General features: G+C 39.7%; 1 protein-coding gene across 5 annotated transcripts in view; it reads right to left on the bottom strand.

The window, feature by feature from the left end:
• The window catches only part of TTC27 (tetratricopeptide repeat domain 27), a 194,433-nt gene that overhangs the window by 116,642 nt on the left and 52,122 nt on the right, over window positions 1-25,669 (bottom strand). For all 5 annotated transcript variants that reach the window (XR_005201289.1, XM_017534848.2, XM_037740747.1 and 2 more), the window contains one exon: window positions 5,874-5,987. Coding sequence is in view for 4 of the 5 variants with exons in the window: in XM_017534848.2 (XP_017390337.1) it covers window positions 5,874-5,987 (114 nt within the window). In the remaining variant the exon portion in view is untranslated. The remainder of the gene's footprint in view (window positions 1-5,873; window positions 5,988-25,669) is intronic.

Below are 25,669 nucleotides of genomic sequence, written 5' to 3'. Positions count from 1 at the left end.
AAAAAAAAAAAAAAGAAAAAGAAAAACTACATATGTATAAACACATAAAAGATTTACACTTTTTTAGTTTAATGTGCTGCTATAAAAGAAAAATGAATGCAGACCTAGTTATTTTATATGCCAAAGTTACTGAAAGAGATGGATAAAAGGCAAATTATTTCTAAGTCAATATGTCCTTCATCGGAAAGTGAATGTAGTCCAGCACTATTTCTATTAAGAAGGCCAAAACTAGCCTGGCCAACATGGTGAAATCCCAACTCTACTAAAAATACAAAAAATTAAGCCAGTGGTATATGCCTGTAGTCCCAGTTACTTGGGAGGCTGAGATGGGAGAATCACTTGAACTTGGGAGATAGAGGATTCAGTGAGCCGAAATCACACCAGTGCACTCTAGTGTGGATGAGAGAGCGAGACCTCCATCTCAAAAACAAACAAAAAAAGAAGGCTGAAGCTTTAACAACAGACACTTAAACTGTTTTCCATAATGTAAAAAAATGTATTATGTGTATTTCCTCAAATAAAGGTCTTCCTCGTCATTGTCTTAACATTGAGTAGGCTGAGGAGGAGGAGCAAAAGGAGGAATTGGTCTTGCTGTCTCATGGATGGCAGAGACAGAAGAAAACCCATATATAAGCGAACCTGTACAGTTCAAAGCAGTGTTGTTCAAGGGTCAACTGCACTATTTAATTTATTAATTGTTCTAATTGTGACCAGTGGGCTCTCTTTAGATGAGCTTCTGTGTCCTTTTGACACGCCCATTTCTTTTTTCTTTTCTTTCTTTCTTTTCTCTTTTGTTGAATACTACCTTACTTTCTGGCACTACAAGACCTTCCAGGCTCATCATTTTCCCTGCTCCAGCTGCCCCAATCCTAAAACCAGGCATCTATCCAAGGAGCTCTGCTTCCTATTATTGAAGAACGATATTTAAAAAACAAAATCTGGTATTAGACATGCTTGTTGCTACGGAGGTGTAAATGCTTCTAGGTACTCTCAGTGGACAGAGCTATGGAATATATAAAACCTAAGGAATAATATTTGTATTTCCAAGAAGCATCAATAGAGTGCCCTAAACTTAGCGAGGTGGCCGTAAGAAATATTTTTAGTTCTTGAAATTAAGAAAATGTTCCTCATTCGTTTTTTTTAAACTTTGGAATAAGGGAATATTAATTAGGATATAGGCTAAACTGCTGTAACAAAGAGATCAAAAAGTACACTTGAGCAAGACAGAATTTTGTTTCTGTTTCATTTATAAATTCAACAGTGCTATAGTTTGAATGTGTCCTCTAAAAGTTTACGTGTTGGCAACTTGGTGCCTGATGCAACAGTGATGGGAGGCGGGGGCTCTACCCTCACCAATGGATTAATGCTACTACCATGGGAGTGGGTTAATTACTGTGGAAATGGCTTTGTTGTCAAAGCAAGCTCTCTCTCTTACATGTACTTGCTTTTGCCTTCTACCCTTCTGCCAGGGGACAACCCTCACCAAATGCTGGCACCATGCTCTTGGGCTTCCCAGTCTTCAGAACTATAAGAATTAAATTTCTTTTCTTTATAAATTACCCAGTCTGTGGTATCTTGTTATCATTGCAGAAAATAGACTAAAACAATGAGTGGCTCAGAACTGCTTTAAAAGGGCTCGGTCACCTTCAAAACACCTATGGTCTAAGCTGGCAGCCCAGTTTTCCTGATTTCCCAGCCAACAGGAAGGGACAAGGTGCCAGGAGAGCACACATTCCTTTTTTAGGGTATGACCCAGAAGTGGTACATATCACTTCATCCACATTCTACTGTTCACAACTTAGTCACCTGGCCTCTCCTATCTGCAAAAGAGGACAGGAAGTCATGTGCCTGGATAAAATTCAGGAGGTTCTATTACAAAAAGAAACAAGGGGGCCGGGTATAGTGGCTCACGCCTGTAATCCCAGCACTTTGGGAAGCCAAGGCAGGTGGATCACCTGAGGTCAGGAGTTCAAGACCAGCCCGGCCAATATGGCGAAACCCTATCTCTACTAAAAATATAAAATTAGCGCACGTCTGTAATCCTAGCTACTCAGGAGGCTGAGGCACGAGAACTACTTGAACCAGGGAGGCAGAGGTTGCAGTGAGCCAAGATTGCACCTCTGCACTCCAGCTTGGGTGACAAGAGTGAAACTCCATCTCAAAAAAAAAAAAAAAAACGGGGGGGGAGGGAGGGCGGGAGAATGAATATTGAGGTTCTAAAATTAGCACTCTCTGACAGAGAAAACACACTTCTGCTTTTATCACAGCATTCTGTCTGTGGATTTATTTTTAATACAGTAACAAATATGCTTAATACTTATTCAAATTGGCTAAAATTTTGTCACAATAAGAAATTAAGAGTAAGGTAGGCTGGGCACAGTGACTCACACCTGTAATCCCAGCATTTTGGGAGGCCGAGGTAGGCAGATCACTTGAGGTCAGGCGTTCGAGACCAGCCTGGCCAAAATGGCAAAACCCCCATCTCTACTAAAACTATAAAAATTAGCTAGGAGTGGTGGCATGCACCTATAATCCCAACCACTTGGGAAGCTGAGGCAGGAGAATCGCTTGAACGCAGGAAGCAGAGGTTGTGGTGAGCTGAGATTGTGTCACAGCACTCCAGCCTGGGTGGGTGACACAGCGAGACTCTGTCTCAAAAAAAAAGAGTAAGGTAAATAAGTAATGATAACATAATATTACACCCCATCAAATAAAACAGGAATCTGTAAGTCCACAATCAAATAAATACATGGAAAAATAAATGAGAAGAGCAAGCTCTTCCTTACAGTAGAATACCAAAAATTATTAAATAATCATGAAATTAGAAAATTACCACTTGGCAATACACAATGCTAACTTATGCAGAGAAGATATATCAATAAATAATAAAATCAGGCTGGGCACAGTGGCTCCCGCCTATACTCCCAGCACTTTGGGAGGCCAAGGCAGGAGAACTGCTGGAGGTCAGGAGTTTGAGACCAGCCTGGACAACACAGGGAGTCCCCCACCCATCTCACAAATTAAAAAACTATCCAGGCACAGCGGCATGCACCTGTAACCCTAACTAGTGGTAAGTCTGAGCGCTGAGACAGGAGATGAAGGCTGCAGAGAGCAATGATTGCACCACTGCACTCCAACCTGGGCAACAGAGTAAGACCCTGCTCTAAGAAGAAATAAATGAATAAATACATACATTTTTTAAAATGCTAAAACCTCCTCATTAGTATAGTAGAAAGTAAAAAAAAAAAAAAAAAAAAAAAAAAAAAAAAAAAAAAAAAAAAAAAAAAAAAAAAAAAAAAAAAAAAAAAAAAAAAAAAAAAAAAAAAAAAAAAAGTAAAAAAAAAAAGAATAAATGGTAAAACCAGTGGGTGAGAGTTGGATGACAAACAGGATGGTTTCAAAGTAATTCCCTGTGTTAGTCTGCATTGTGTTGCTATAAAGGAATAGTAATATTCCTGAGGCTTGGTAATTTATAAAGAAAAGATGTTAATTTGGCTCACGGTTCTCCAGTCTGTACAAGCATGGTACTCTGGCTTCTGACAAGGCCTTAGGAAGCTTCTTTTAATCATGGCAGAAGGGAAGGGAAGCAAGTGGATCACATGGCAAGAAAGGAAGCAAAAGAGAAGCCAGCCTCTCTCAAACAAGCTCTCACATAAACTAACAGAGGGAGAAGTCGCTTATTACTGTAGGGAGGGCACTAGAACATTCATGAGTGGTCTGCTCCCTATGACCCCAACACCTCCCAACAGACCCCATCTCCAACAATGGGAATCACATTTCAACAAGATATTTGGAGGGGACAAATACTCAAACTGTATCACTCCCTGAAAATGTTTATTAATGACAATGGGAAAAGGGTAACTTTACTTGGGGAGAAATCTCATGAGCTTACTGCATGATCAAATAATATCCCCAGTGACAGGATAAGTGATCATCATGTGCCACCTGAGGGGAGAAGAGTACAACAACATTTCTGTAATATTACAGCCAAAATTGTATGACCTGAATTAAATCATGAGGAAACATCAGACAAACTCAAACTGAAGGGCGGTTTCCAAAGCAACTAGCCAAAAATCTTCAAAAACATCAAACCCATCAAGGTCAAAAAAGGACTAGGAATTGTTCTGGAATAAAGGAGCCTGAAAGGACACGACAGTGAAACGCTATGCTCGGATCCCTGTGCTACAAAGGATGCTTTGTGGACAAGTTGATAAAGCCTAATCAGGATCTCATAGTGAAGGATATATGAGAATTCTTTGTGCTGTTCTTGTGACTTTTACGTAGGTTTGAAATTTTTATTAAAAAAAAATAAACTTTTGGCCAGGAATGGCAGCTCATGCCTGTAATCCCAGCAGTTTGGGAGGCAGAAGCAGGCAGATCACTGCAGGCCAGGAGTTCGAGACCAGCCTGGCCAACATGGTGAAACCCTGGTCTCTACTAAAAATACAAAAACTAGCTGGGCATGGTGGCGCACGCCTGTAATCCCGGCTACTTGGAAGTCTGAGGCATAATAATTGCTTGAACCTGGGAGACAGAGACTGCAGTGAACCGAGACTGTGCCACTGCACTCCACCCTGGGCAACAAAGCAAGACTCTGTGTCAAAAAAAAAAGTTAAAAATCACTTTCATTAATTACTGTAGTCTGAATGGGTCCTCCAAAATATGTATGTTGAAACTTAATGGCCAATGTGAAAGTATTAGGAGGTAGGAGGTTTAGGAAATAAAATCAAGTCCTGAGGGAACAGCCCTCATAAGCAGGACTAGGGCCCTTATAAAATATTGCAAACGGATGGGTTCACTCTCTTCCACTCTTCCGTCATATGAGAACACCTAGACAGTGGATCACATGGTGAGAAATAATAAACAAATTATTTGAGTAGACAGTGCCATCCACGAGCAATGAGGCTTTATCAGACACCGAGCCTGACAGCACCTTCATCTTAGACTTTCCAGCTGAAGCTTCAGAACTGTGAGAAAATATTTCAATTCTTTATAAATTACCTAGTCTCAGGTATCTTGTTGTAGCAGCACAAACTAAGACATTGATGTTATAAAATCCTACATCTATTGTAAGATTTTCCATTTTTCTTGGTAATAAATGTTATTGACTCATTGGATAGGAATAAACTTTAGCATTAAATGAAGAACAGTACCTGAATATGGATTAATCTTACATGTGGTTAGTTTATTAGTGAATATTTTTGCATCAGGATGAATTTTATTTCTTTATACAACCCATACTTATGAGGCTGCATATCTTTATTTATTAATTATATTGTCTCTGTTAATGCTCACCATAAACCTGTAAGTGCTATTATTATTATTACTTTGAGAGGGAGTCTTGCTCTTGTCACCCAGGCTGCAGTGCAGTGGCACGATCTCAGTTCACTGCAACCTATGCCTCCTGGGTTCAAGTGATTCTCCTGCCTCAGCCTCCTGAGTAGCTGGGATTACAAGTGCCCGCCGCCATGCCTGGCTAATTTTTGTATTTTTAGTAGAGATGGGGTTTCACCATGTTGGCCAGGCTGGTCTCAAATTCCAGACCTCGTGATCCACCCACGTCGGCCTCCCAAAGTGCTGGGATGATAGGAGTGAGCCACTGCGCCAGCCTAAGTGCTATTATTATTAACCTATCTTACAGGTGATGAAAATGAGGTTTGGAGAGGTTAAACACTGAGTTCACAGAGCTGCTAAGTCACAGAGCTCAGCTTTGGGACCAATAAATTAAATTATAGAACTTATTCTCTAAACATTAACAAATTATTTGAGTAAAATGTAAGCCATCTCATTCTTTTATTCATAACAAACGTGTATGCTTATTGATAGCACTAGAGAGTTGGAAGAAACACACAAATTGCCACGTTAATTCCTACCTGTGTCTGCCTCATTGCCCGTTCCACTCGACGTGTACTTCCTCTCTCAAGTTTTGTCCGGAGGATCAAGGCTGATGTCTGAATGGCCCAGAACTTTGGTTGTAAAAGCAAACACTGATAGAAGGGGGAGGAAAAAAAAAAAAACCACTGAACTCTACTGGAGAAAAATCTCATATTTCTTGTAAAAAAAAAAAAAAAAAAAAAAAAAAAAACAGAGAAAAGAGATAAGCTAGGTGATCCCATTCTGAATAGCACAAAACCAATTCTTCCAAAAATATCAAGGTATACTTAAACACAGATTTGAAAAATCTTCCCAGTGCAAAGACTAAAAGTTCTCTTTTTCTCAATTTGTATTACAGAAATCATTCTAAAACACATGAGAATGCTTTCTGGCATTCATTAGGGTAGGGAGTCTCCAATTTTAATGAAAATGCATTCCTAGAGGGGGCCTCTTAAAGACTGGCCTATATCAAAACCAAATATACACATACTGAAACCTAACCCCAGAAAAAGCTGTGACCACCATCACTCAGGGAATATAGTAGAAACCATCCAATATGATCACAAATGTAGTCGGAAACAAAGTGAAACTACGGGATAATGAAAACAAGGACAAAATGTACTATGATAAACAGGGACTGCTTGGTATAATCAGCACAATTTAAACTCTCTTTGATGACAACATGGAATGTGATATTGTCTCTGGGTGATCGTTCACAACAATTACTTTCAGTAAAGATTACTACAAATAAAGGAGAAAGACATGTTTATTTCTCTGGAAGTTGATGCCATCCTTGGTCCTTCTCTTCTTTCAAAGAGTCAGGTGGAAAATATCTTAGAGTACAATTAATCACTGAAAAATCTCACTACTCATTAGAGGCACCTGGGAAGCTTGGTTTTTAAAGGTACATCAGATCTCTGAGAGCAGGATCTGGGCGTCAGCTTTGGTGGCTGTTTAATTTTTGAGACAGAGTCTCACTCTGCCACTGAGGCTCGAGTGCGGTGTCATGATCACAGCAAGTTACAGCTTCGACTTCCGGGGCTCATGCAATCCTCCCACCTCAGCTACCGGGGTAGCTTGGACCACAGGCCTGCACCACCATGCCTGGCTAATTTATTTTATTTTTTGTAGAGGCAGGATCTCCCTATGTTGCCCAGGCTGGCATCAGTGTTTTTTAAAATACCCCCCATGTAATTCTCAAGTGTAGCCAACTTTAAGAATTATTAGGCTAAGATAAAATAAATATTTGTCTTTTATCAAACTCATTCATAACTCCAAACTCTCATTAAAGGTTAGCAAGAAGTCTTTCGGCCTATAACTCCTTACAGTTCAATTCACCCATGTGTATTACCTGCCTGACTCCTACAGACATTTGAATTTCTAACCTCTAATCTAGACCAACCTCCTTACAATTAAGAGGAAAATGAAGCACCAACAGGTTAAATTACCTGCTCAATGTCACACCTTTATTAATGGCAAAAGCTGGTACTAACACTTAGCATCCTAAGCCTCAGAAGACCTTTACGTTATTTTATAACATTTTACCCAAATAAACTTGTGCTCATTTAAATAGCTAAATTAAGATATGATTACTTCTGGGACATGGATAATACTACCAAGGAAACATTAGAAAGTAGAGTAATGTAAAAAGAAGACTCAGTAAAGAGCCTTGGAGATGGCGAAGGAAGACAAGTAGGCAAAGAATACATGAATAAGAGAGGAGATTCAAAAGAATGGAACCAGCTGGGCACAGTGGCTCACGCCTGTAATCCCAGAACGTTGGGAGGCTAAGGCGGGTGGATCACAAGGTCAAGAGATCAAGACCATCCTGGCCAACATGGTGAAACCCTGTCTCTACTAAAAATATAAAAATTAGCTGGGCATTGTGGCACGTGCCTGTAGTCCTAGCTACTTGGGAGGCTGAGACAGGAGAACTGCTTGAACCCGGGAGGCAGAGGTTGCAGTGAGCCGAGATGGCGCCACTGCACTCCAGCCTGGTGCCTGGCAACAGAGCAAGACTGTCTCAAAAAAAAAAAAAAAAGAAGAATGGAACATTAGTGAAATTTGTTTACTAATTCACTTGAGCACCTACTCCCTACATGGCAGTGTGTACTAGGCCCTAAGGACAGCATAACAAAACAGACAGGGTCCCTGCCCCTATAAAACATACATTCTAATCTTATTCTTCTATAACTGACTTTGCAAATTAAAATATTTTTATCCCCTTGAAATACGGTTTAAAAGATTAATCTTATCTGGTTGGCCTCCATTAACTTAAATCTACAAAAAGATGAATTTACCAACATAAATAAGTGCACATGGTCCTATTAAACTATGAATGACCAAAGAGAAGACATTAAAAAACTAATTCTTTAAAATGTGTAACACTACTTGTCAGATTTTATTATAAAATGTGATCTCAAGAATTTTCAGGCAAGGTGTGGTGGCTCAGGCCTGTAATCCAGCAGTTTGGGAGGCTGAGGCAGGTGGATCATCTGAGGTCAGGTGTTCAAGACCCGCCTGGCCAATGGAATGAAACCAGATCTGTACTAAAAATACACAAAATTAGCCAGGCATGGTGGCAGGCACCTGTAATCCCAACTATTCAGGAGGCTGAGGCAGGAGAATTGCTTGAGTCTGGGAGGTGGAAGTTGCAGTGAGCCAAGATCGCACCACTGCAATCCAGTCTGGGGCACAAGAGCAAAACTCCATCTCAAAAAAATAATAATAATTTTCAAAGGAAAGAACTTTTCTCATTAGGTAAATGTGCAAAAATGATTCACTACCCACAATGGGTCGCATCACTGCCTTCTTTTACTTTTCACCTTATTAAAGGGGTTATCATCTGTAATACCATGATAACGGAATGGAAGAGTGCTGAGGAAAGGGCTCTGTAAAACAGTGAGAAAAGTCTGTGGAGTCAAAGATAAAGAGGCATCCCAGCCCCACCAAGTGACCTGGGGAAGTTACTTGACCTCCCTGGTGTCTCACTTTCTTTCTCTCTAAAATTAGAGTAGCAATTCCCATCTCTCACAGAGTTGTGAACACTGAGTAAGTATAAATAAGTAAAGCTTAATGATGCCTAGGAGAGTACCCACTGAAGAGCACATCTGGCCCCATCCAGGAGATCTCCTCCTCCAGTGTTTACGCTCACCCTTGATCTGGCATGGGCATGGGCAACGATGCTCACCTTCCAACCACGCTGATCATTCTGCCAGGAACAATGGTGTGGTGCACAGACCAGCTGAGCCCATGGGCGTGTCGGAGTTAAAACCCACCTTTAAAAAAGGTTGTCCCAAAGGCTTGCACAGCAAAGGGATGAAATATCTTCCTCAGATAAATGACAAAGTTACACTGTTTTCTATACTGGTATGAGAACACAAGCCTTGCCTAAGATTTCTATTTGAAGGTCAACCAAAACATTCTCACTAAACACTCAAAGTAAGATACAATCTGACAGACATTTCAAAAGCTTTAAAGAAGGAACTAACTGGGTAATAGCAACACTAGCATCACTGAAGAATGTAATGATGTCTATTTGGCTGGGAGACATAGGCTAGAGAAAGTCTTTCTGAAAGGAATTGCATATATGCTATATTTAATATATTTTATAAAACACTGCTGCCCATGAGGTAAGAAATGATCACAATATGGGACACTGGGTAAATAAGAAGAAAACTAAACAGGAAATATGTTGATTTATGGAGCTCTATTGACTTACAAGAAAATGGCATTTTAAAAAAATTTCAGCAATCGAATGCAATGGAGAGAACGCCAATCTAACCTACCTAAGCAGCAGGCCAGCCCCAGCTAGTGAGAGGTCAAGCCATAATCTATACATACATCTGGACAGAGTTAATTCATAGTCTTCACCATGCCCCCAAATAGGGAGTTACTGCTCTTAATTACATTCCATTTAGAACTTGAGAAGTGATCACCCCAATACCTACATGGCTGGCTCTGTCTCATTTAGGTCTTGGCCTAAATGCCACTTTGTCAGGGAGCCTTCTCAACCACTGCATCTACGTGACTCCATCTCTATTCACTTTGTCAGGGAGGCTTCTCCACCATCGAATCTAAGTGACTCCATCTCTACCCAGTGATTCTCTATCACTGCATCTAGTTTGGTTCCTCCAGGGCAGAAGTTCCAGCTATTTGATTCCCGGTACCTTACATACTGTCTGGCAGACTACAAGAAAGGGATAAAAAGAGGGACAAAAAAAGAGACTTTTCCTTTTTATTCTTTTACCTAGGGACAGGGGTGTACAAAGCTGGTTCTTCTGAAACAGAAAGTAAACTAACAGTGGCTGGTGCTTATGAAAATCCACCTGATAGATACCTTTTTTGGGCATTCCCTAGATAGAATTGGGAACATACTCTCCCAAAGACACAACATTGTAAATATAACTATCATGACATCAAAATTTTATTACTATGACCTAAGCAATTTGTGGTTTATGTAGGCTTTTTGCAAGGCAGCTCAGAAACTTAAATATTATTTAAAATATTTTTTCTTTAAGACAGTATGTTCCAAATGCTAAATAAAGTAACTTTACGGCTGAGTGAGACGGCTCAACTATAGTCACAGCACTTTGAGAGGCTGATGTGGGAGAATCACTTGAGACCAGGAGTTTGAAATCAGTCTGGGCAGCATAGCAAGCCCCTGTCTCTACAAAAAATATATAAAATTTGCTGGGTGTGGTGGCATATGCAAGTAGTTCCAACTACTCAGGAGGCTGAGGTGGGAGGATCACTTGAATCTGGTCAAGGCTGCAATGAGCCATGATCACACCACTGCACTCCAGCCTGGACAACAGAGTGAGACCCTGTATCAAAAATAATAATATTCCATTTGCTTCACAGCAAGTAATAATATAATAAGGTGCTAACATAATGTGTTATCATGCTTTGTAAAAATCTACAAATTAAGATTAATTATTACTGGCCCAGTGCAGTGGCCACTTTTGGGGCTGAGGCAGGTGGATCACCTGAGGTCAGGAGGTCAAGACCAGCCTGGCCAACACGGTGAAACCCCATCTCTATTAAATATATCAAAAATTAGCTGGGCATGGTAGTGTGCACCTACAATTCCAGCTACTCAAGAGGCTGAGGCACAAGAGTTGCTTAAATCCAGGAGGCAGAGGTCGCAGTATGCCAAGATTATTCCACTGCACGCCAGCCTGGGTGATGCAGGGAGACTGTTTCCAAAAAAAATAAAAATTAATTTTTTCCTAAACTAGCTTGAATTCCTCTACCTTCTCAGCTGTTATCTATGTGCCCTTGAATAAACAGATTAAGCTCTGTGGGACTAAGGATGTCTTATCCATAAAGAGAAAAATGTAGACTAAAAGTTGACCAACCACCTCCAAAATTCTGTAATAATGAAGGGAAAATAAAGTCACAAATCCCTATGTTTTTCCTTGTTGAATTTTGGTTATTTTCTATTTTAAATTAACATTAAGCTAAATGCAATTATTACAGACTTCATACTCACTGAAATATCTTACAAACACATTTCTTTACTGTTTAGTAAAAGTGTAAGAAAAGTACTTGAGAACAGCTAAACTGCTCAGATGCTAAAAACTGGTAAAGATAAAAGAAGATGTTGAAAACACCAAATTGTAACTCATCAGATTAGGAATGGTGTCTTACATATTAAGAGGTTAAATAAGCACAGAGTTTCAGCCTTGATAATAAGAGGCAATGAGTGACTGAATATATAGACCTAAATATAAGCTGATATAATTTGTTATTACCATAGAATTCTGGCTACCCACTATTTCTTTTTGTTTGTTTTTATTTATTTATTTTTTGAGACAGGGTCTCACTCTGTTGCCTAAGCTGGAATGCAGTGGTGCAATCTTGGCTCACTGCAACCTCTGCCTCCCAAGCTCAAGTGATTCTTCTGCCTCAGCCTCCTAGGTAGCTGGGTCTACAGACGCTTGTCACCATACCTGGCTAATTTTTTTAATTTTCTATAGAGACAGCGTTTTGCCCAGTCTGGTCTCGAACTCCTGGGTTCAAGCAGTGAGTCTACCTTGGCCTCCCAAAGTGCTAGGATTACAGGTGTGAGCCACCACGCCCAACTGCTACCCCCTATTTCTGTGAGTGGAAAACAAAATACATCAGAGAATAACAGGAACTGTAAAATTTTTAGTGGCTGCTCTATATTCTATAGAAGATACCTTATGCTATCTTTGCATAAAAAAAGTAAATCTAGGCATGAGACAAAATCCTCTCCAAACTAAATATAGTATTACCACCATGATTCAGCAATTCCATTCCTGGGCCATGCCTGAAAGAACTGAAGTCAGATATTTGCACACCAATATGCATGGCAGCATTATATATATAGCCAAAAGAAAAAACAACTCAAATGTTTCTTAAGAAATGGATGCTAAATAGTGCTATAGGCTGGCCGGATGTGGTGGCTCACACCTGTAATCCTAGCACTTTGGGAGGCCGAGGTGGTGGATCACGTGAGGTCAGGAGTTCAAGAACAGCCAGGCCAGCATGGTGAAATCCCGTCACTACTAAAAATATAAAAATCAGCTGGACGTGGTGGTGCACACCTGTAATCCCAGCTACTCAGGAGGCTGGGGCAGGAGAATAGCTTGAACTTGGGAGGTGGAGGTTGCAGTGAGCCGAAATAGTGCCACTGCACTCCAGCCTGGGCAAAAGAGTAAGACTCCATCTCCAAAAATAAAATAATAATCCTAACACTTTGGGAGGCAGAGGCCGGCAGAACACTTGAGTAATTTGAACACTTGGTAATTTGAAACCAGCCTCGAAAACACGGCAAAAGCCCCGTCTCTACTAAAAACACACACAAAAAATTAGCTGGACTTGGTGGTGGGTGTCTGCAATCCCAGCGACTCATGAGACCGAGGAAGGAGAATTGCTTGAACCTGGGAGGTAGAGGTTGCAGTGAGCTGAGATTGTTCCACTGCACTCCAGTCTGAGTGACAGAGTAAGGTTCGGTCTTAAATAATAAAAATTAAATAAAAATTTTAAAAACACAAAAATGTGGTATAGAAACAACAGGGTATCATTCTGCTTTAAAAAGGAATAGCATTCTGATACACATAACACAGAGGAACCTTGAGAACACCACGCTGAGTGAAGCCAGTCAGTCACAAAAGAACCATTTTTTTTTTTTTTTTGAGGTGGAATCTTGCTCTGTTGCCCAGCCTGGAGTGCAACGGCACAATTTCAGCTCACTGCAACCTCTGACTACCAGGTTCAAGCAATTATCCTGCCTCAGCCTCCCAAGTAGCTGGGATTACAGGTGCATATAACCACACCCGGATAATTGTTGTACGTTTATTTATTTATTTATATTTTATCTTATTTTTTGAATTTTGCTCTTGTTGCCCAGGCTGGAGTGCAGTGGCACCATCTTGACTCACTGCAACCTCTGCCTCACAGGTTCAAGTGATTCTCCTGACTCAGCCTCCCGAGTAGCTGGGACTACAGGTGCCCACCACCATGCCAGCTAATTTTGTGTATTTTTAGTAGAGATAGGGTTTCACCATGTTGGCCACGCTGGTCTCAAACTCTTGACCTCAGGTGATCCACCTGCCTCAGCCTCCCAAGTGCTGAGATTATAGGCGTGAGCCACCTTGCCTGGCCTAAAAAAGAACAAATATTTTATGATTCCCCTTAAATAAGGTACCTAGAGTAGTCAAACTCATAGAGATAGAAAGCAAAATGGCAGTTGCAAGGGCTAAAGGGAGGGGAGATAGGGAGTTATTGTTTAACGGGTACAGAGTTTGGGAAGCTGAAAAAGTTCTGCAAATGGATAATATTGATGGTTACACTGTGAATGTACTTAATGCCACTGAACTATATCCTTAAAAAATGGCTAAGATGGTACATTTCATGTTATGTATGTAAAAAAGCATGTATTTTACAAAACCATTACTGTTAAAATCCTTAAAAAGACAAAGCAGTCTGGGCGTAGTGGCTCACACTTGTAATCCCAGCACTTTGGGAGGCCAAAACAGGAGGACTGCTTGAGCCTGGGAGTTTGAGATCAGCCTAAGCAACACAGCAAGACTCTGTCTCTAGAAAAAATTTTTAAAAATTAACCAGGCGTGGCAGTGCATGCCTCTGGTACCAGCTACTTGACAGGCTGAGGCAGGAAGACTGCTTGAGACCTGGAGATCCAGACTGCAGTGAGCCATGTTATACCGTTGCACTTCAGCTTTGGCAACAGAGCAAGAATCTGTCTCAAAAAAAAAAAAAAAAAAATATATATATATATATATATATATACATACATACAGAGAGAGAGCAACCTTACATTCAAATTTAGTACTGCTAAAAACATAAACAGAACATATAAAGACAGAAATATAGGCCGGGTGCGGTGGCTCAAGCCTGTAATCCCAGCACTTTGGGAGGCCGAGGCGGGTGGATCACGAGGTCAAGAGATCGAGACCATCCTGGTCAACATGGTGAAACCCCGTCTCTACTAAAAATACAAAAAATTGGCTGGGCATGGTGGCGCGTGCCTGTAATCCCAGCTACTCAGGAGGCTGGGGCAGGAGAATTGCCTGAACCCAGGAGGCGGAGGTTGCGGTGAGCTGAGATCGCGCCATTGCACTCCAGCTTGGGTAACAAGAACGAAACTGTCAAAAAAAAAAAAAAAAAAAAAAAAAAATATAATTACACCCAAACTAATATTTCATTACTAATAATTTTATTTGAATAGAGACGGATCTTACAATGGTACTCACGTTGGTCTCAAACTCCTGGCCTTAAGTGATCCTCCTGTCTTGGCGCCCGCAAAGTGCTGGGATTACAGACATGAGCCACCAGGCCTGGCTACTAATAATATTTTGTATGAAGCATCCAGTATGCATATATAGAATGCTGCCAAATTTCAGAATTTTTTTTTCCCAAAAGCTGGGTTATTTTAGCACATGAAAAGGCTCTGATATGTTTCTATATAGTTAATTATAGTAAACACTTTATTTTAATTTATTTCTCCCAAAGGACACATTTTTATGAAGATATAAAATACTACATGTTGCCAATTCTTATAATTCATATTTTTATTCCAATAATTCACACTCATTTGTCAGAAATGCTATGAAAGTTTCTTAACAGTTTGCTGTAAAATTGGTCCTAAATAACAGAGATTACCAAACAGCTGACAGAGTGCTAGTGTCTTGTTCTGAGGGAAATGCAGTAACTACTCAACTGCAAAAGCCTTTACAACAGTGGTTCTAACCAGAATCTTATTTGTTATGGATACAAGTTTCCTGGTTTTGCTGTTTTGTTATTTATTTTTAAGAAACACTTATATAACACATTCTATGTGCTGGTCAGGCACTGGTCCAGGTGCTTTACAACAATAATGGTATCTTTTCATAAAAAGCAGTACTAACTATGGCCCAGCGTGTCATTTTTTTGTTTTGTTAGAGCTGTACGGTCCCGTTTCACTGTCCTGAGGCCTCAAAGATGTTCTCCTACATTCATCCTCTAAGAGCTTTATAGTTTTGCTTTTCACTTTTAGATATTTTGATCTACTTGGAATTTTGTTTTATATACAGTACGATATAGAGGTAAGATGCCCATTTTTCCTATTAGATATATAAATTATCTAGTAGTATTTACCGAAAAGCCTATCCTTTCTCACTGTATTGCGACTCCACCTTTGCCATAAATCAGATGAACTGTATATGTATGGATCTGTTTCTGGACTATTGGTTGATTTATATTTCCTTGTGTCAAAATTTCTTAATTCTGTGTTTTCTTAATTATGTGTTTTAAAGAGCATAAAAATAACCTAAAGAGCTTGTTAAAACATTGAGTTCTTGGCTCCAACCTCAAAGGTTCTGATTGAATAGGATTTAGAGTGGAGCCAGAGAAATTCCATTTGGAACAAGCTCCCAGGTGACACTGGTGCTGCTAGTCCAAGGCCTCCAATTTGATGAGTACTGTCTTAAAACAGTGTTGAGAGATGCTGAGTGTGTGACTGCTGAGAAATGCTGAATGTAAGATAAAATACATTGTTTGCTAAGAAGAACGACGGCAAGGAAAACCTAGCCGCCCCCTGTCCCCCGCCAAGTGGAAAACTACTTGGGGCATTCTAAAGTAGCAAGACAGTATATCATACACCAGTTAAAACAATTCTTTAAAGCACGGGATATGTGACCCTGCCCCTGTGGCTCCCTCGTGGAGAATACTTTTTAGTTTGTCTGTGATCAGTGGTAAGCAAGCACCAGCTGCCTACCTAGTTTATTTTTGTTCTATGAGAAAACACTGAACACCTGTTCGTTAATAATAATCACCTGTTCAGAGAGACTAACTATGTGGGTCAGCGTCTGCTTGAGGCCTTCAGCCCAGAATGCTGTCAGCCCCTGAGGCTCTCAGCTCGGAAAGCTGTTGGCCCCGGATAGTCCCACTTCGCTGTTCTATCTGGGAGTCTGCTTCTCAATGCCTTCAGTGCCACCTGGGTGGGGGTCTCTATGGCTGAGCTGGTCTCAGTAAAATAGGTCTTGCTGTCTGGTCATAGAAGTCCTCCCCTCCAGCTCTGTTCTTCAAGACTGCCTGAGCTATATCCTTAGTCCTCTGCATTTCCATATGAATTTCAAAGTCAGCTTTAGTTCCACAAAAAAACAACAGAAACAATAAAAACAATAAATTCAAATGGCTGGGACTTTGTTACGGATTGCATTAATTATGTAGATTAACTTGGAAAGGCTTGAAATTTTAAAACATGAGGTCCTCCATGAACAAGACATATCCCTCCATTTATTTACATCTTCATTAATTTCTCTTAATTATGTTTTACAGATTTTTTTTTTTTTTTAGACAGGCTGTTATCCAGGCTGGAGTACAGTGGCGTGATCTTAGCCCACTGCAACCTCCGCCTCCTAGGTTCAAGTGATTCTCAGCCTCCCAAGTAGATGGGATTACAAGCATGCACCACTACACCTGGCTAATTTTTTTTTTTTTTTTTTTTTAGTGGAGAGAGGGTTTGACCATGTTGGCCAGGCTGGTCTTGAATTTCTGACCTTAAGTGACTGCCCACTTTGGCCTCCCGAAGTGCTGCGATTAGAGGCGTGAGCCACTGTGCCCAGCCAGACTTTTAGTATAGAGATCTTTTAAATCTTTTGATAGGTTTATTCTTAGGAATTTGATGTTTTTTTGATACTATTACAAATGCTGCTTTTCTCTTTTTAATTTTTAAAAATTGTGGTAAAATACATATAACAAAATGTACCATCTTAACAATTTTTAAACACACAGTTCAGTAATGTTAAGTACATTCACATCGTTGTACGACCAGTCTCCAGAACTCTTTTCACCTTGCAGCTGAAACTCTATACCCATTAAACAACTCCTAATCCCCCTTCCCACAACCCCTGGCAACCCATTCTGCTTTTAGGCTCTATGAATTTTGACTACTCTAGGTACTTCATGTGGAATTACATAGTTGTAAATGCTGTCTTATTTTTAACCATGGATTCTATAAACTGTGGTAATTGATGAAATATCAGCTCACTAAATTATAAGTATTTGGCTAAAATCCAAATGGGGTTTGTGAAAGAACCCTAAGAAAGTTAGTGTACAGGTATTCAAAAATCCGCCCACTCATGGCTGGGTGCGGTGGCTCACACCTGTAATCCCAGGACTGTGGGAGGCTGAGGTGGGCAGATCACTTGAGCCCAGGAGTTGAAGACCAGCCTGAGCAACATGGGGAGACCCATCACCACAAAAAAATTAAAGAAAATCCCCACTTTCAGAATTAGGACACTGCTGAAGAACCTCACGCCCTTTGCACCCATGTACTTACCCATGAGATGGAATTTCCACTACTTTTACACATCAAAAAAAGGCCAGAAACCACTTTTGAGTGATAACATTTATATGCCTATCTTAAGAAATGTTCTTTCATTTCTTATCTCTCATTGACCAAAATCCATAAAAGGTGACCCACTGAGCCAGTAAACTTTTACAAGTATATAATTTTTTCATATGCTTTTAATATTTTTCTGATTTGTGAATACTGAAATAAACTCCAGTAATATTTCTTTTATTTATAGTTATAATGTTTTATAAATTAAAGAATCAATTCACTTCAGCAATTGTTGATAAGGTGTGTAAGAGGATATTTTGAGAACAAAAAGGAGGCATTCATTAAAGATTAAGAGATGCTGCTCTGCAAACCTTAGTGGGAACTTAGCACTTAGAGATATATCACCTGAGCTGATGCTCAGACTCATACTAACATCTGAGGAAACTCAGCTGGCTGCCTGAAATGTAAAGGTCAGTGAATATCACTTCAATTCACACTAAAAAGTAAATTTTTGGTGGTTGCAGTGGCCCACACCTGTAATCCCAGCACTTTGGGAGGTTGAGGTAAGGTAAGTGGATCACTTGAGGTCAGGGGTTCAAGACCAGCCTGAACAACAGGGTGAACACACAACTCTTATTAAAAACACAAAATTAGCTGGGCATGGTGGCACATACCTGTAATCCCAGCTAATTGGGTGGCTGAGGCAGAAGAATCACTTGAACCCAGGAGGTGGAGGTTGCAGTGAGCCAAGATCGCACCATTGCACTCCAGCCTGGGCAACAAGAGCAAAACTCTGTCTTAAAAAAAAAAAAAAAAAAAAAAGTGGGGCCGGGCATGGTAGCTCACGCCTATAATCCCAAACCTTTGGGAGGCCAAGGGAGGTGGATCACCTGAGGTCAGCAGTTCAAGGTCAGCCTGGGCAACATGGTGAAATCCTGTCTCTAACTAAAAACACAAAAATTAGCTGAGTGCCGTGGTGCGTGCCTGTAATCCCAGCTATTCGAGAGGCTGAGGCAGGAGAATCACTTGAGCCCAGGAGGCGGAGGTTGCAGGGAGCTGAGATTGCACCATTGCATTCCAGTCTGGGCAACAGAATGAGACTCTCAAACAAAAAAAAAAAGTAAATATTCATATGATGACAAGTTATATACTTACATAAGAGGGACTTGCTATTTTATTCAGCTAGCAATTTCCCACTCTTATGTGCATCTCCTTCATTCCCCAGAAAAATAGCAAAGAAAAATCTGTACCAGCATCGAAGAGGATCTAGAGTGTTATTTCTGTTCAAAACAAATTTCCTTTTCATTCTTAACACTGCACATTTCAAATAATGTTCTTCCAAGGGTCACTATGATCCCTTCAAATGACAACCAGGCTACTCCTTTAAACACAAAAGTGCTTTCAGATAGCTGCTTTTTCCATACATAAATCAAAGCAGCTCAGAGGTCTCCTTGTGCATGACTGGCTACACTAAAGCCAAATCGGATGATGCCCACCCAGGTCATGCTGACCTTCCAAAGCAAGGAACAAAGAAATACTATAAAAAGAACTATCCCTGGTTTTTAATGATCTACTTAAAAGAGCATTCATTTCTGAAATCAGTACCAAATGACAATAAGTTTAAAATTCCAAGTTTAATCTATAAATAGTTCCCAGTAGAAGTGGAACAGCAGCCCAAATCCACTATCCTTGGTAGGTCATTTAAAAACGTTCTCAAATCTATTTTCCCTAAGTCTTACTCTAAACAAATGGACCCAGATACAACTTAGATTCTCCCACATCCTTGCCTTTGCTTATGCTATATCACTCCATCTAAACGTTATCTGCTGTTCAACCTGCAACTCAAGTCCTCCCTTAGTGAACAAAGCAATTCAAGTCCTCCCTTCTTTGACTACTCAGTCCTGAATATTTTCTTCCTTTCTAAGCAACTAAGGGATATCTTTATCGGTGCTATCGATTTGTAGTTTAAACTGTCTAGTATTGCTAAGTACAGTTTCATAAATTTATCTGATCTGGGTTAAATTAAAAATTCCATGAAGGCAAGTCCCATGGTTTATGCCTTTATTTTTTCCACAGTATCTGGTAGCACGCTTAACAAATTTTAAGACTCTGGATCTTCTGTCATTAAGCTTTTAAAATCTCTCTGCTATGTAAATTTTCATACAGCAAAGACAGTGGAGATCAATCTATTGGTCACTTGGCTTCCTTAAAAAAGAAAAACCTTCTGCATTCAGGAGACTTGAAGCCAAATGTTCTATAACAAAAGCATGTTTTTTTCCTCATGATCATTAAAGCAAGCAATGTTACTCAAGGACCTGCTGTACACTGTCTCAATTCAAGTCACTTTCCAAAAACCTACTCATGATGACCTTAAGTGAGGGCTTACTGTATATCCTGCACCGAAATTCCCCAAATTTTAACATTTTGCCACATGACAAATAGTTTACTTTCCACACCAGATATAGATTCTACTTAAAACAGCATTTACAGACTTAATTTCTACTAATTAGCTACTTTTATATTAACACAAGTTGCTTGAAATCATGTATTAATACTCCACTTTATTTCAATTACTTATGTATGTTATTCTATATACAAGTGTCATGTGTTAAGAAATCTTAAGATTTTATATTCATCCTAGCTATCTTTCTATTTGTTGTTTTTGTTGACTCTCAATCACAAAGGGGAAAAAATGCAACAAATATTTTTTCAGTATCAATAATCTGTGTTAAATGCAAAGAGTCAAAAGTGCCCCCAATTCAAGCTCTAAACAGTATATTCCTCCCATTAAATTTGAGGTTTCTTTTGCATGCAGGTTTCCAAAAATATTTGGGGAAAACTAGCTTGATTTTGCCTCAAGAAAGTAGTAAACCTCGTAATGAATAAGAACACTTATTGAGAAACATTAAGTTTACCCTGCCCTCGTGGCTCCTTTGTGGAGGATACCTTGTAGTTTGTGATTAGTGGCAGGCGGGTTACAGCTGCCTACTTGGTATATTCCTGAGTTATGTGTATATGTAAAACACCTGTGTATTAATAAGAATCACCTGTTAAAAAGCAAATAAATACGTGGACGAATCTCTGCTCAGAGCCTTCAGTCCTGGAGAGCTGCAAGCCCTCTGGGGCTGTTGGTTCCCCAGCATAGATCCACTCTGTTGGCCATCTGGGTCTGCCTATCACTGCCTTGTAATACCTTCAGCCCGCCTGGGTGGGAGTCTCCCAGCCAACACTAAGCAATTTGGCTCTCGGTAAAGATTAAGCAATTTCCTACTGGGAATTTGTTCTCCTACATTTTTTCCACTTAATAATTAGGTTAAGTTGAATAGTTTGTGGGTTGTACTTCTGAAAACGGTGGCATAGTATAATCAATATTGAAACCCAAATCTATATTAATAATCTTAAATAGTATAGCTCTAAATAACACATGTGCATCCTTCCCTTTAGTGAAGTATATGTCAGACAAATAAAATCCATATTCAGTATTGTGACCTGTTTTGACAAATGTATACACCTATATAACAACTATTAAATCAAATTTCCCATCATCCTAAAATGTTCCCTTGCAATATTTTGTAATCAATCTGTGATCTACCTTCTGTCATTACAATGTAGTTTTGCTATTGTAGAATTTCCATTAAATAAAATCTTCTTTTTTTTTTTTCTTTTTTTTTTGAGGCAGAGTGTAACTGTCGCCCAGGCTGGAGTGCAGTGGCGCAATCTCAGGTCACTGCAACTCTGCCTCCCGAGTTCAAGTAATTCTCCTTCCTCAGACTCCCAAGTAGCTGGGGCTACAGGCACACGCCACCACACCCGGCTAATTTTTGTATTTTTTAGTAGAGATGGGGTTTCACCATATTGGCCAGGATGGTCTCGAAATCATGACCTTGTGATCCTCCCACCTCGGCCTCCCAAAGTGCTGGGATTACAGGCGAGAGCCACCACCCAGGAAATAGCCTGGCTTCTCTAACTTATAATAATGTGTTGCATTTATCCATATTTCATAACTTTTTATTGTTGAGTGTTATTTCTTTTTTTGTTGTTTTTAATTTTTGCGGGGGTTTTTTTTGTTTGTTTTTTATGTTGAGTATTATTTAATCAGAGGGATACACAGCAGTTTATCATTCGTTGATGGACATTTGGGTTATTTCCAGTTTTAAGTTATTATGGATAAAACAGCCATGAGTATTTGTGTACAACTCTTTGTGAGGACATATACTTTCATTTCTCATAAATACCTAGAGATGTAATTGATGATTAATTTTATGAGAAAATGCCAACCTGTGTTCCAAAGTGGTTGTGCCATTTTACATTACCACCAGCATTGTATGAGAGTTCCAACTGCCCTACACGGCGTTATGTAAGTCTTTTCAGTAATGTATAGTGGTATCTTGTTGTGGTTTTAATTTGCATTTCCCTGATGACTAATGATATCACACATCTTTTAAGCACTTCTTGGCCACGTATATATCTTTGCTCAAGTGTCTGTTCAAATATTTTGTCCATATTTAATTGGTTGGTTTCTACTATTATTATTGAGTTGAATGGGGTCTTTATCCTAAGTAAAAGTCTTTTGTGAGATATGTGCAGTATAAATATTTTCTCCTAGTCTACGGCTGGTGTTTCATTTTCTTAATGTCTTCAAAGAGCAGAAGGTTCTAATGTTAATAAAGTCCAATTTATCACTCTTTTTCTTTTATGGTTCATGCACTTAGTGTCCTATCTAAAACTTCTTCACTACCCCATGTTACAACAATTTTGCTTGAAGAAAACATAGGAGAAAAATTCTGTCACATTGGGATCAATGATTTAACCTCACAACTGACCTTCACATCTAAATTTCCTCTGTGTTTTCTTCTTTGGTCCATGGATAAAATATACAGTTTAATTGTTTGGTTTACAAACATCTGGGGTTTTTCTAGATATCCGATAGTAACTCATGTCATTTAATTCAATTGCGGAAAAAACTAGGTACTATATGTCATCAACTTCTTAATTTATACATTCGTTCTTTCATTTATGGAGATTTGTTTTATGTCTCAGTATATGGTCTTGCTGCACTCACCACATGCATTTGAAAAGACCATGTATTTCAAGTGTACTCCATAAACAACAATTAAGTCAAAATGGCTGATAATGTTTATCCAATTTATCTATTTACTTACTTGCTGTTTGCCAAGCTGTTCTAACAATTGCTGACAGAGGTGTTAAAATATTCAACCATGATTGTGACATTGCCTGTTTTTCAATTTAATTCTGTCCATTTTTGTTTCATATACTGTGTAGCCATTATTAGATACATACACATTTATAATTATCATGTCTTCCTGGTAAATATTCCTTTTATTATATTTTTTTAAATATTCCTTTTATTATAAAGTGGTCCTCCCCGTCTCTGGAAATATTATTTGTAATGAAACCTATTTTACTTTACATTAATTTAGCAAATCTAGCCTTTTTACATTTAGTGTTTTCATGGGATAATAGTTTCCATCCATTTATTGTCAACCCATCTGAGTCTTTACATTTAAAGTACATCTCTTCTCGGAAGCATTTGGTTGTGTCTTGCTTTTTAATTCCATTATCAACGTTTGACTTTTATTTGGAGTATTTATCCATAAGCATTTAATATAATTACTGATATGGCTGGGTTTAGATATACCATTTTATCCTTTTTTGTTGTTGTTCCATTATGCTGCTTTTCCTGCCTTCTTTTTAGATAATCTGAATATATTTTAGGTTGCCACTTTGACTTCTTACTGGATTTTTAGCCAGATGCCTTTGCATTTTTAAGTGGTTGCTCTAGAATAACAGTATCTTTAATTTTCCACAGCCTATAATAATGGAAAATTAAGCTGAGCACAGGGTGGATCATGCCTGTAATCCCAGCACTTTGGGAGGCCGAGGCAGGTGGTTCACAAGGTCAGGAGATCAAGACCATCCTGGCTAACACAGTGAAACTCTATCTCTACTAAAAATACAAAAAAATGAGTCAGGTGTGATGGCATGCACCTATAGTCCCAACTACTCGGGAGGCTGAGGCAGGAGAATTGCTTGAACCTGGGAGGCAGAGGTTGCAGTGAGCTGAGATCTCGTCACGGCACTCCAGCCTAGGCAACAGAGGGGGATTCCGTCTCAAAAAAAAAGATGTTCCACTGCCTCTGCCCTTCATAGTTTTGGATGAGAAGTAAAGGTATTTGCAGTGGTCTTTCCCCTTGTATAATGTGTCCTTTTTCTCTACAAATTCCTTTATTTTTGACTATTACAAGCATTTTTCCTTTATACCACTAAGCATAGTTTTCCGTTATACCACTAAGCTTTTTTAAAAAATTGTCTGCTAATTCCAACATCCAGGTCATCTTAATGTCAGACTCCATAGACTCTTTTCTCTTGTGAATAGTGCACATTTTCTTCATTCCTTATTTGCTGAGCAACTCTGGAGGGTATCCTATAAATTGTGAATGTTATGTTCCGCAAACTGAATTTAATTATATTATTCTAAAGTATTAGCCTCTTTAAAAACACACATAGCCAGACATGGTGTCAAATGCCTGTAGTCCCGGTTACTCAAGAGGCTGAAATGGAAGGATCACTCAAGCCCACGAGTTCAAGACCAGCCTGAGCAACATTACAAAACCCTGTCTCTACAAACTAGCCAGACTGTAATGGTACATGCCTGTAGTCCCAACTACTTGGGAAGCTGAGACAGGAGAATCACTTCAACCCAGGAATTCAAGGCTGCAGTGAGTATGATCATGCCCCTGCATTCCAGCTGCAGTAACAGAGAGAGACACTGTCTCAAAACAAAACAAAAAACCCCACAAAATTTGGTTTGACTGAACCTGCACACATAGTCTCTTGGGTAAACTGCTCAAATCTCATCTGACTTTGTTTATCCTTAGCTGAGTTGTTTAGAGTATGCCCTACACATATTTGCATGGCTTAAGGGAGAGCCAGGACAATGTTTATATACAGAATGTAAGAGTCCTTATCCATTACTCTCTCCTTTATGAGATGCCCTCCCTCACATTCCAGCAGCCACAGTAACCCTAACATACTTACAAAGACAGCTTAACTGCTATGCAAGTTTTAATTACCCTGCATGTAACAAACTGGGATATAGTCACAGGATAGAATCATGAAAATAAGAAAATCATCCAATGTCACTAGGTGACACACTGCATGTAACACACTGAGATCTAGTCACAGGATAGAAATATGACAACAAGACAGGGCATGGTGGCTCACACCTGTAATCCCATCACTTGGAGGCCGAGGCAGGCAGATCATTTTGAGGTCAGGAGTTTGAAATCAGCCTGGCCAACATGGTGAAACCCCATCTCTACTAAAAATAGAAAAACTAGCCAGGTGTGGTGGTGCATGCCTGTAATCCCAGCTACTCGGGAGGTTGTGGCACAGGAATCACTTGAATCCAGAGGTAGAGGCTGCAGTGAGCCGAGATTGTGCCATTGCACTACAGCCTGAGCGACAGAGTGAGACTCCATCTCTCACACACAAAAAAGAAATCTGAAAATAAAATCACCCAATATCATTCCCTTCTTCCTAGCAAAAAAAGTCATCCCTAGAATCTTTCTACCTTTGATCATTCCCCAGTATCACCAGGTAGTTGGGTTTTTTGTTGTTTTATTTTACCCACAGTTGGTCATTTTTTCCTGCAGAAGGGTAATTTCCAATCAGAACCGCTATAGAAGCAGCCAGGCGTGGTGGCTCACGCCTATAATCCCAGCACTTTGGGAGGCCGAGGCGGGCAGATCACTTGAGCCCAGGAGTTCAAGACCACTCTGAGTAATATGGTGAAACTCCATCTCTACCAAAAATACAAAAAAATTAGCCAGGCATGGTGGTGTGCACCTGTAGTCCCAGCTGCTCAAGAGGCTGAGGTAGAATAATCACTTGAGCCCAGGAGACAGAGGTTACAGTAAACTGAGATTGTGCCATGGGCAACAGAGTGAGACTATGTCTCAA

This window comes from Cebus imitator, unplaced genomic scaffold (genome assembly GCF_001604975.1).
Source record: "Cebus imitator isolate Cc_AM_T3 unplaced genomic scaffold, Cebus_imitator-1.0 Scaffold88, whole genome shotgun sequence".
Lineage (NCBI taxonomy): Eukaryota > Metazoa > Chordata > Mammalia > Primates > Cebidae > Cebus > Cebus imitator.
This window is presented reverse-complemented; position numbering and strand designations above follow the sequence as displayed.